This window comes from Haliaeetus albicilla, chromosome 25 (genome assembly GCF_947461875.1).
Source record: "Haliaeetus albicilla chromosome 25, bHalAlb1.1, whole genome shotgun sequence".
Lineage (NCBI taxonomy): Eukaryota > Metazoa > Chordata > Aves > Accipitriformes > Accipitridae > Haliaeetus > Haliaeetus albicilla.
In genome coordinates, this window is record NC_091507.1 from 1,497,740 (window position 1) to 1,509,956 (window position 12,217).

Genomic DNA, 12,217 nt, shown 5'->3' on the forward strand with positions numbered 1-12,217 from the left:
TCCCTCCATCCTGGCACCCTGCGTTTGTCAGCATCCATGTCCGAGGCAGTGAACAGAAACTGCTCTTTTCTGCCTCAAAGTCTTCAGGCTTGGATCCACTTGAATTTAAGAGAGAAGTTTCATTTCCTACAGTTTATGCCTCCTGTCATTACCTCATATAAAAAAAGAAAGTGGTTTATATTGCTGTGTGGAAGTCTACATGTTTTTCATGGGAGTACCTTATGCAGCATGGCAAAAGGCAATCTTTCCTCTGGAAACTCATACTGAGCTCACAAAGGAAAAAAACCAAATATCTGTGAGGAAAGCCAGCTTGCTTATCCACTCTTCTTCTTCAAGCAGCTTGCAGCCTTCAGTGCGTTCACTCTCCATCAGAAACGTTAGCACTGGTTTTCTTAGTTTGTAGGCTTTCTGAGGGCTTTTTTCTTTGGCAATCAAGAAGTGTTGCAAAGGAGCACTCTCTTCCCCAGCTTGTCATTTTTACAAATCTCTCTGAAATGAAATGCCTTCACACAGACTTTGTTGATACAGCAGAGAGCAGTATTTAAAACATCCATGAAACTCATTTGCTTGGCACAAAGAGTGTCCTGGTGGATATTGCAAGAGTACTACTTCGGTTTTGGGTTTAAAACATATCAAGTAAAGCAACTGAGTCATTTTTGCTAATCATGCTGGGTATCCCATATGTGCAATTCCCATCTGTCTAATTTAGATCAATCAACTTAAATAATATTACTGGCTGTCATGCCTTTGAGAGATTTTCTCCATTCTTCAAACACGTTGGAGCCTGCGGTCAGAGTGCCGAGCAATGGGAGACACAACAGTTCTTCTGTCGTCCCAGAGTTTTCAGTCTCACACTGAAGAATAAGCAGGTCTGCACCTAGTAGCATCACAATTGTTATAAATTATGAATAGTGCTTATGCACAGCCAAGAAATCTCTGATTTGTGCTGACAGAGCACTCGACATCATTGTATTACTAGTGTACGTGCAAGTGTAGTACCAGTCACTCACCAGGTTTGTGGGAAGGGCAGCTGAGGAGCACTAAAACTGAGAGGTTCTACTTCACTCCTTGAAAACTTCACCTGCAAAAATATTTTTGCTTTTGTGGTAGTAAAATGACTATTATATGCAATATCCACATATAATGTTTCCAGATATGGTATCAGTAGAGCTCGATCCTGTCTTTTTTGGTTTATTTCTCAAGACTTAAGGCTTTTGGTTGCTCATTTTTCCTATACAGTTAGGTTGCAAAGCAGATCTGATAGGACAGTGTACTGGTTTTGGCTGGGATAGAGTTAATTTTCTTCATAGTAGCTGGTATGGGGCTGTGTTTTGGATTTGTGCTGAAGAAAGCGTTGATAACACAGGGATGTTTTCATCACTGCTGAGCAGGGCTTACCCAGAGCCAGGGGCTGTTCTGCTCCTCACCCCACCCCACCAGCGAGGAGACTGGGGGGGCACAAGGAGTTGGGGGGGGACACAGCCGGGACAGCTGACCCCGTCTGACCCGAGGGATATTCCAGACCATAGGACGTCATGATCAGCAGATAAAGTCAGGGAAGAAGAAGGAAGAGGGGGACATTTACAGTTACGGTGTTTGTCTTCCCAAGTCACCGTTAGGTGTGATGGAGCCCTGCTGTCCTGGAGATGGCTGAACTCCTGCCTGCCCATGGGAAGTGGGGAATGAATTCCTTGTTTTTGCTTTGCTTGTGTGCGTGGTTTTTGCTTTCCCTATTAAACTGTCTTTATCTCAATCCATGAGTTTTCTCACTTTTTACCCTTCTGATTCTCCCCCCGCCATCCCACTGCGGGGGGGAGTGAGTCAGCGGCTGTGTGGGGCTGAGTTACTGGCTAGAGTTAAACCACAACAGTTCAGACACACGTCAGCATGGATTTGGGAAAATTGCTGCTTTTCACTACAGCAGTAATATTAGGTGCAATGTAATGGTCTGGAACTGCTCCCTTCTTGCAACAGGCACCGGCTTACTGAGGCAGGGTGAATCACTTCCTTGTCACGTCAGCCGTGTGTTTTTAAGCTGATCCCCCTCAGTTTTTGAAGATTATCATAACTAGCAATTACAGTACCATTTACATAAGTCTGGTGCAGGGCTATTAGAAAAAAGATCACAGGCAACCCCCTGCCTTGTTTCTGCTGGGCTCTTTGCTCCACACTGCTCTCTGCCTCCTGAGTTCAAGACGTGGCCAGCAAAGACGCAGCCGGTGCCATTCGCCCCGTCCTCCCTGGCAGCCTGCAGCACGCGTGCCAGCCCTTCGCTTCAGCATCACCAACCGTCCCTTGACTGAGCGCCATGTGATAGAGGTGCTTATTATTTTCCTTTCAGCTGCTAGACAACTTAACTCCTTTACATTCAATAACATAAAAATGTTTTCTATGCCTCCAAAACTCCTGGAGCACCACCTTTACCCAGGGCCCTTCGGGTCTAAATCCTAGCAACATACTGACTTACACCAACCAAATATGTTCTCCAGCTCAACAATATTTTGACTCCATTATCCTCCAGGACTACGTAACAAACTACATTGGGAATTGTCTATCAGTTTCTCCCACAGCTTCTGGCAGAGTGTGCTATGAGATTTCAGCTATGTTCTGGAAGGAAAGCCTGTCATAAGTAACAGCACAACATATCCCTAGCCTCGAAGAAGATATAGATCCCTACCCCGAAGAGGTATGTCTCTAGATAGAGAGTTTGCAACTCATTTTCAAGTTGTAGAACTCTGTACATTGCCTGGAGGAGAAATACACCCATTTAGAAATGTTACTCAACAAATTTTAATTAAAAAAATATTTAATCTAATATTTTAATATAGAATAAAAACTTGAAATATCGTATGCTTACAGTTTTGGTCATCAGTTCAAAGATGATGGTTGAGATTACTTTTTGGTACCAAGTTCTTTACTTAAGGGGAGCATCAGTTCCAGGCATATATCTCTTTTCAACAAATGAGACTGTTTTGTGCTTCATTTATTTTAAAATTGAAAACTCCCATTCATATCAGTAGGTGGATGTGAATAGCATCAGTATAGGCACAACCAGCTCTGGTAGTTACTACCAGTTGCTACTATTTTTTTTAGCTGAGACAGGTAGAAGGCTCCTGTGTCAATTCGATTTGCAGTACTTAGAGGTTTTGTACGAGTTATTTTTCCTTAGGTGATACATGCAACCAAAATTGTATTCCTCTACGAACAGGTTTTGTATCTAGTCAGTCTCTTTGCTGATGTCAGGGAAATACTGATAAACCTGGCGACTTGATCACTAAATACTCCCCTATTTCTCCTTTTACCTCTCTTGAGGATCAATTCACTATTCAGCCTAAAAATTGTTCAGTGTTATGAATTTATGAAGGCCATTTTTGCTCGCATGACAGAGCTGTATTTGAAGCATCATCGCACTTCCAGACTGAAATTTGTTTGGGAGACAATACAAGAGCAGCTACCTCTCTGGTTAAGCCAGGACATGTTTTCAGAGCAGCGTAAGCCAGGCATCCTGCCCGCTGGCCCAGACAGGCTGGCAAGAAAGATCATTTATGAACATAAATGAAAACCCTAACATGTATTTTGCTTTGAGAGCTGCCAAATTTACCTGCAAGGGCAGTCACGTGTACATCTGCCCCGCATTACATGGAGATGACTTAAGGGTGACTTTTGTTACTCAAGACAACAATTTCACAGCATAGTTCAAAGCAATTTTCAATTTGGCTACCAAAGCAATTTCCACATTTTTTTGCAACTACTGCTTCCCAGAGGGTGTTTCATTTGCTCCAGGAGGACAGCGAAGCTACCTTACGCTTGCACACAGCAAACACAAGACGGCATCTGTCACTCCTGTGCCCCACTTGTGCAAGTTTGGAGGCCTCTGCCTCCGTCCTGCGCGAGGCCAGCAAAGACGTGGCGCATACTCCCTGCGCCTGGTCCTTGATAAGCAGGGGCCAGACTAGCACATCTGCTAATGGGTATCTTTCAAATGGAAATTTGAATGGAGGCTACCACTTGCCCCAGTGAACAGCAGTCAAGCGAACCACCATCAGCAGGCTACTCCACCTCTTGGCTACCTTTTTTTTTTTTTTTTAAAACAAACCAGATTTTACAAAACATGCTCAAGATAAGCCAGTGAAACCATGATTATAATCCATCAAAAATATTTTAATCTGTTTCTTCAACTAGGTGTTCAGGGAGTTACCGGATCCAGCAGTCGCAGCTCCACGGGCCGTGCAGGAGGGTGGCTCGGGCGCTCTGGGGGCTGAGCAGACCGTCCCCTCCAAGGCCATGGTGAAAGCTGGCTGGTTTCAAACTCTTTGAAATGAGGGATTTGTAATTCCATGTTGGCTATAGACTGCAAGCTTCAGACAAAGCTGCTCTGAACGTGTTTTGGGCCTCCTTTTCTCCCAAGGTCTGGAAGACATCTGCTTGAATATTTTTATCTTTTTTTTTTTTGCTAGGAGAAGGAACGATTTTTTGGCTTAGCTCATGTTCATCAGTCATTGTTACTACATGAGAAACATTTTTTTTTTTCATTTTACAGTTGTTTAAATTTACATTTCACAGTCTAGTCCCAGGCCACAGATCCACTGTCAAAGCCCAACACACACAAGAGCAACAGTCAGTTGGAGTAGTGCTCGTCCAATTAGAAGTAGGACTGATGGACTTACAATGATTGTACAACATACAAGATGGTCAACACAGCATTGGTTTGGAGAAAAATTGCCTACTGAAAATGGACAGAGCACAAAAGCTAATTGTTTTTTCACTGTGCAGCTTAGAGCAGACAAAACCAAGATACAACTCCTTCTTTGGCTACCTCACCTTTTATTTAACACTTCTCAGGGTTTCCAGCAGATGCAACTGGCCAAAGCAGTGAAAAGAATTAGATACTCTTCCTCTGATACTTTTGCAATTTCTCCTCAATTCAGGAACTTGCTGGAGTAAATGGATGCTCTCCCCGAAGACTCTCGGAACAGACTGGCTGTACTGGTTCCCCATATACCCAGCCATATACCAGTACGGGACAGCCAGCATAGGAATATTGGGGTGTACTTTCAGTATGGGCTAGAAATAAAAGACGTAGCACCTACTCCAAAATCCAACACACATCCAATGTGAGGGGCCGGAAGAAGCATCAGGTCAATCACACTGTCCGCTAGAATAGCAATATCTGGGATTACATATACATCAACACGTATTTGTTCAGGATTGTATTTTAGATTTGCAATGAGTAGCATTGCTGTTCTGAGGTTTCCCACTAAATTCCACTGCTATATTCCAGACTGGACTGAGAAGCCATGTTTATACGTCCTGTTTGCAGAACAAAGCCCATTAAACTGTGAACTCAGGAAGAAAATGCTGCTTTCCTTCAGAAGGCACTACAAAATCTTTTTGTGAGTCATCACCATCAGCTGCAAGTTTAAATTCTGAAAAAATTATAAAAAGGAAAATATGGTAAATGCTACTTGTGTACAGGAAAATGCACTTCAGGGCATGGGGATTATAGTAATTCAGATGCCAGTAGGTTAAGCATCAATCTGTAAGTGTTAGTTGTACCAGATTAATGAAGCATCTGTGGTGTTTGCCCAGATTCGCTTTTCCTTTCAGCAATTTATCAGTTGTAGCATTCTAGAAAATAAAAGCTTAACAAATTCTGTTTATGCTTCTTTTTCACACTACTGTTGTAATCTATATTATTTAAATGGTGTTCCTCATTTCTAACATTTTCCCTAGGGCTTGAAGAACAGGTGTTCAGCTATAGCTCCAAGCTGTCAAAAAATGAAACTGGCAATGATTTTAACAGATACAGGGCTGAAGAAATACAAGAAAGTTGTAATTTTGAATAATTAAACAGCACACAGGATTTGTAAGACTACATCATCATTACCCAAAGGATATCTTGATTCAGATTTCATCGTAAACACAAAATGGGATGGTGGTCATGGTGGGACTGATACCGGAGACTTGGATTTGAGTTCTCATGTCCAAAGCATTTCTTTGCAGATCTAAGGAAACCACAATGGATCTGAATCAAAACCTATCAAAATTGCTTTTGTTCCCTCTCCTGGGCCCAAAATTAGGGGAACGCTTGCTCTAGAGGGACCATGTCAATAGCCTGCTGTGGGAAGAGCACATCACTATGTAGCATTGCTCCACCTTCCCCTCCTGACTTTCTGGATAAAACTGGGATGTGGGGCGAATCTTTATCACTTACTTTCTCACCAAGCAGCAATGCCAGTTTATTGTGCGGCTACTTCACAGTATACACACAGGTACTGGAATAACATGAGTAGATGTAATCTTTTACTTGTAGTTGGGTCTGGAACAGAAAGTACGTGTTCAACTATCTGTTCCTTCTGTAAGTTCCAATAGACTGAGGAGCAAAAGACTTGGCCAAGTAAGTTTGTGTAGCTGTATTTATTTCAGGACCAAGGTCTGATCAAGACTAAAGAAAAAAGAGACACAGTGACTTAATGTTTTTGAAAAATGAAAAAAAAAAAAAAATTCCTTGAATACTTTCAAGGAAATCACTGCTTCTTGCTGGCTAAATCGCCATCAAGTGCTGGCATACCTCATGGGCTAATTAAGATGAACAAACCACAAAATTTACCATCCTTCCAACTCAGTATTTTTAACAGTACTAAAAAATACTCCAAAAGTATTTTGCAAAAAAACACCAAGTGGCAGTAAAATAATGAATACATTCCACTGCTGACCAAAGAAAATGAAAGATAAATAAACAGAACTTACATTTTTTTCATATTCAGGTTTTCTGACATTTCAACCAACTCCAATATAGTGCTAATATAGCACAACTAGTATTAAGAGAATTAAAATAGAACAGAGGGAGTATTACTAACAGATCAAGAGACCCTGCACTGGTGTAAAGAAGAATGTAACAGTCCTTTGGGAGGACTACTGCTGCACTTTGGACTATGGTGAAGACCACAATGACTGGCAACTGATAAATAGGGTGGGTTTTTCTCCCCTAAGGGGCTCTGTGTTTGGACTTCGTTATTAACTTGAGCAATACCATGAGAACGAATTGCCTACCGCAATCTAAAAACAAGTGCTATTAGCTGCAATCACACAGCAATAATTGACCCTCTTCAGCTGTTAGCCCAGTGCTTCTGTCAGCGTTTAGGAGAACAGAAGGGACGTACGGCGTGCCAAGGAGGTAGGCTGATGAACCAGTCCTGCGGATGGAGTAAAGGAGGAGTAAAGGAGGAGTAATACCGAGTCAGTAATTCCTCAGTGAGCCATCCTCCAGGGAACAGGGAACCATAAGCCATGCACTTCAGAATCTAAGATGTTTTCTTTAACCTCAGAAAAGAGCACTCGACTTCCTCTTCGGGGCTAATTACAACTGATTAGTTCTTCCTAAACTAATACATATACTGTAAATACAGACATCTTTGTGTCTCGGACACAACACTCTATGGAACTACTGCAAGATCTAAACCCGTGAATCCTTACGGCCTCCTGTGATGCGTTTTGCAGAACAGCGTTGTTTGGTCAATTTTCAAATTTGTTCTGTTATTCTGACTGAATGTCCACTTTCACAATAAAGCCACAGAAAAAGAAAGAACTAACACTGTGTTTTATTAACAAACCAGCATTTATACCCTTATGCTGCCAGTCCAACTACACAGAAAGTACGAGGATCCCCAAGACAGTGCAGTGACTTAAAATGCTGTCTACAAAACCCCATACAGTCAACAAAAGCCATATAAACTTCTGGAAGCAGGGATAAATGTTTGAGAGAACTTGAATGTGGACATTAGAGAGAAATCGGTTACAGCAGGGAATCAGTGATGAAATAGAAAGGCAATTAAAAAGCACGTTCCTGGACCTGCTGCTCCCCCCCACCTTTTTTTAAATTGATTTTTTTTTTTTACAAAATGTCTAAAATATATTATGCTTGTCTGTGTCTATTTTTCTAAAGAAGAAGAATTATTTGATATGTTAAAATACTATAATAAAGATTCCCCCCCCCCAAATTAGCCTACTCCAATGTGTTTTTTCCTTAAGATACTTAGGTTTTGCATCTAATTAAAAAACTTCAATGTGACTGTGTCCTTATGCAAAAATCCCTGTTTTCACTATTAAAAAAAATATACTTCCCATGTAAAATAGACTTTTGATACCTCTCTGAGCATTCAAATACACTGTAACATTAAACCACTGTAAATAATTTCAGGATGAGCATCATCAGTGCCAACGTGAATGGTGTCACTGGAACACCACCTATTCCTACGGTTTGGAGCTACCCCACAGTAAGACTCTGGAAGTAGAGACGATGAACCAAGCACCATCTATGAAGTCTTAAATCTAATACTTTACTTAATAAAGTACCTAAGAATAGGGCACAAAAATTGCTTGCTAGGAAAAGAGTATGTGCTCTTTTGGAATACAAATGGCTCATTTTTAGCATTACAGTCATTGCTGTCTCTTAACTGTCTGTAAAAGCCAAGATTAACTGCTAATCTACAATGAGGGACAGGAAAATTAAATCTTGTATCAAATCCTATTTTGTGAATTGTCTAAGTTCTAAAATGCTCCAGCTTTATAAACTGAGTTTCATGTACTGTGAAAAAAATAAAAATAAACTTGAAAACAATCTTTTGCCTGTTCTCTCAATTCTGGGTGTTGTACCAAATCACGTTACTGCTGTGCACTCTGTAATGTCAGTGTGCGTTAGACACAAAACCTTCCAAAATGGACTGGCTGAAATCTGTGTTTCCAAGGGTTGGCAAACAAAGCCCGAAACTACTGAAAACGGAAAACTGGGAAAATACTGACGGATCACCATGTGTTTTGTGATGACAGAAACAATGAAGTTCTCACAGAAGAAAAATACAGAGTAGACTACTCTCAATTTCTATTTAAGAAAAAATACTGTTTGCCTTTTTTTCTTACATATATTTTTCCATTTAGTGTGTGATGTTTAAATAATAGTTTTACCAAGCTATATATATATTTGTATTGTGTGGATTTGCATTATTTGTGCCACAGTGGTGTTTACATGCCAATATGATGTGCTACATTACTATGTTAGGCACTCTAAGAATTCATGATCATCTATTTTACATTTGTCTGACAAGTATCATCACAACTTCTATTATACAACAGACTATGGGTCATTACCATAATGACCTCTCCTTCATGTTAAATATCTGCAGACTAACGAGAGAACCAAAACCTCAGGAGGTGCAACAATTTTTAAAAGACTAAACATTCAAGACTACATATTTCCTTGTATTTATTTTGTAACTGTATTTTTCTAAAACATATTAAAATAGAAAAGATGTTCATCTCATTCATCATACAAAGAAAATACCAACATAGTAATAAAATACTGAAATATATGAAAGCACCAAAACATTAAAATATTCATATTGGCAAAGACTCTAAGAATATATTTCTTGCAATTTTACAGTAAAGTGCTATTCGATCCACTCAAATTAAGGAGTTGGCATTTTAATAGCATGGTTAGTACTATCTTAAGGTTACAAATTACTTCGTTACCTTCTTCAACAAGACAACAACCCATTTAGTTGGAAGCAAAGCATTTGAGTTGCATGCACATGAAAATAACAGCTTCATAGTAACAGTGAACAATATAAGTTGCAAACTCATTAAGAAAACAAAATACTGAGCAGCAAACTGAACAGAAATGAGATTAGTGAAAAATTAAGAAAATGCAGATGTGGTAAAACACTGTATAAATTAAGAAAGGACAGAAGACTGTGCACCAAACAGTTCTGTAGACTTGCCTTTTACATGGTAATATTTTCAGTAATCATATTGCTGCTTTATTAGTTAATCTGTTTATTAATGCTTTTTCTTTAAACTGCCCTTTTCTATTTCCTAGAAATGACACTACATCTACAACACACTGGAGAGATACTGTAAGCAAAAAGACAGAAGCAGAGTATGACCTTTATCTTTCCTTAATAATCTCATCTATTGAAGTCAGCAGATAAAATTAAATAATCTGTTACAAAGCCAATTTGTAGCAAAAATTAATTCTAGTCAAGAAATTATTTTTAGACCTCATTCAGAGTGAAAATTTTAAATGTATGAAAGATACCAATCAGTCTCCTTTTAAGTGTTTATCATTTTAATATACATATTTACAGCAATGAGTACAAAGAATCCTTGTTAGCAAAGTTCTCACTAGCTTCATACACCATTTCCACAACAGTTTCTGAGAAATGGCAGATATAACACTTTTAGGTTGCCTTCAACAATATTTAATCTTCCTGACTTGACTTGCTTTTTTCATAAATTCATCTGTAATTTAAGCATATTGCACATCTCAGAATATGTTCTTACATTGACTAATTATTAGCTTTTTTATGAACCAATAATAGGTCATCAAAAGTCAACTCTCAACACTCCTTCCACAATTTAACTAAGAGTTGCTTTAAAAAAAAAAAAAAAAAAAAAAGGAGAAGAAGAATAGGAATAGTGTCTCATTATGATATTTCATTAGTATCTTTGGAATCAAACAAGGGTTATATTCCTGGTCAATATGGCTGTGTGTTTGTCATTTGGTAGGAAATATTTACAATAACTTTGCATTCAGAAAAAGCACAAAAATAAGGAGTTTAACCAATGAAAGCAATGAGCCTGAATTACCAAAATAATTACTAATAACAAATATCTTCCTTTATATGTACATAGATTATATAAAAAAATCTGCCTGTACTACATAATTTCCATAAATTTTCCTGAATGAACAGGTTGACCTTTAGAATACACTAAGTTGACTGCTTGCACCTTCCATAAGAGTAATTCAGGATGTAAGAATGAATATGACAAAAAGAAATTAAATACTGTATTTAAAGTAGCTGAAGAGAGGGGAAAAAAAACCTAAACAGTTTTAAATTATGCTGTATTTGGTTTCGTCCTTCCAGTTCAGTAGTATTTATTGAGTTGTACAGTGAAATTAAGTCCTAGCTCTAACATCTTCCTCATGCCCTGTTCTAAGTGTGAACTCTCAGTAATTTCCTTTGCTGGTCATTCATTTCTTTTTTTTCAGCAAATTGTATCATTATTGTGGGCTCAGAAACCTTGTTTTGGCAGTTCCAGAATCCGAGTGCAGCACTGGAATCTCTTCCACTCCAACCAACCATGACAGGCAGTGCATCCAGCGCACAGCAATTCTTTTAGCTTCTCTGGGTATATGCCAGGTAGAAGCAGAAGGCAACAACAGTGACTGATAGTAATGATAAAACAACTGACAACTGCTGGAACCAGAGGCAGCGATCAATCTGCTCTTGAAGTCTTTTATTAATTTGCAGTAAACGAGTTAGCTGAAAATAGAAATAGTTTCATTAAATTAGAATTACTGCACATGAAACTACTTTTCAATTTAGAGCTATTTAGCCAGTAACTATAAGCACACATACACAAAAAAAACCCCCAAAACCCCCAAAACCCCAGACAAACTTCTCTTAGTGATCTCTTAGCAATACCTTTTCTACCACTACATACTTCAGGAATCTGTTCCACTAAAGAAGGTTCAAATCTTAAGTTATGGACAGCCCATATTGCCTGTATCAGGCAGGTGACAACTTTACACTAGGAAGCAAAAGATATCACTGAGGTTTACTGATAGCCCAGATCTGCAATATACATAAAAGGAATGAGCAAAGTGCAATGAAAGTAGTATTTTAGTAAACCATTACCATTCAACCAAATAATTAAATCACTATCACTGTTTTAATTAATTTAAATTGCCAAGATTTTCAAATAGCATAGTTTACAAAGTACCAAAGAGGTTTAGTACAAATACTTTTTATTTCTATCATATTTTATAATTTTGTTCAATATTCAGCAAAAAGGAATACACTATTACCTGTATATGTAAATCTTCATTGGTTTTTGCTGGAATATTAAATGCATTCTCTTTTAATGTCAGAGAAGAAGGCTTACTACTTTCTATGACATGACACCTGAGCCTGTGAAAGGGGAAAAAAAGCCATGCACCAAAAATCATAAATATAATGTAACATTGTATAATTAATAGTAAACAATCCATCTAACAGTTATTATATACACTTTATCACCTGTTCTGGTTAATTAGTTTTCTAAATGACTATTGCAATGATAGTCTGAAAAGGCTTCCTCAGTCCACCAATTACATTTTGACAACTTTTGATATAGAAAGCAAGATCAAAATTATTTGCATGCTCAGTTAAAACATATC

At 38.6% G+C, this 12,217-nt stretch overlaps 1 protein-coding gene across 2 annotated transcripts in view; it reads right to left on the reverse strand.

Annotated features, from left to right (window-relative positions):
- Positions 1 to 8,878: 8,878 nt before the first annotated feature.
- The window catches only part of MOSPD2 (motile sperm domain containing 2), a 43,232-nt gene continuing 39,893 nt past the window's right edge, over positions 8,879 to 12,217 (reverse strand). For both annotated transcript variants that reach the window (XM_069770349.1, XM_069770350.1), the window contains exons 14-15: positions 11,867 to 11,969; positions 8,879 to 11,321 (exon numbers count right to left, since the gene is read on the reverse strand). In XM_069770349.1, the coding sequence (XP_069626450.1) occupies positions 11,175 to 11,321; positions 11,867 to 11,969 (250 nt within the window). In that variant the 3' untranslated portion in view covers positions 8,879 to 11,174. The remainder of the gene's footprint in view (positions 11,322 to 11,866; positions 11,970 to 12,217) is intronic.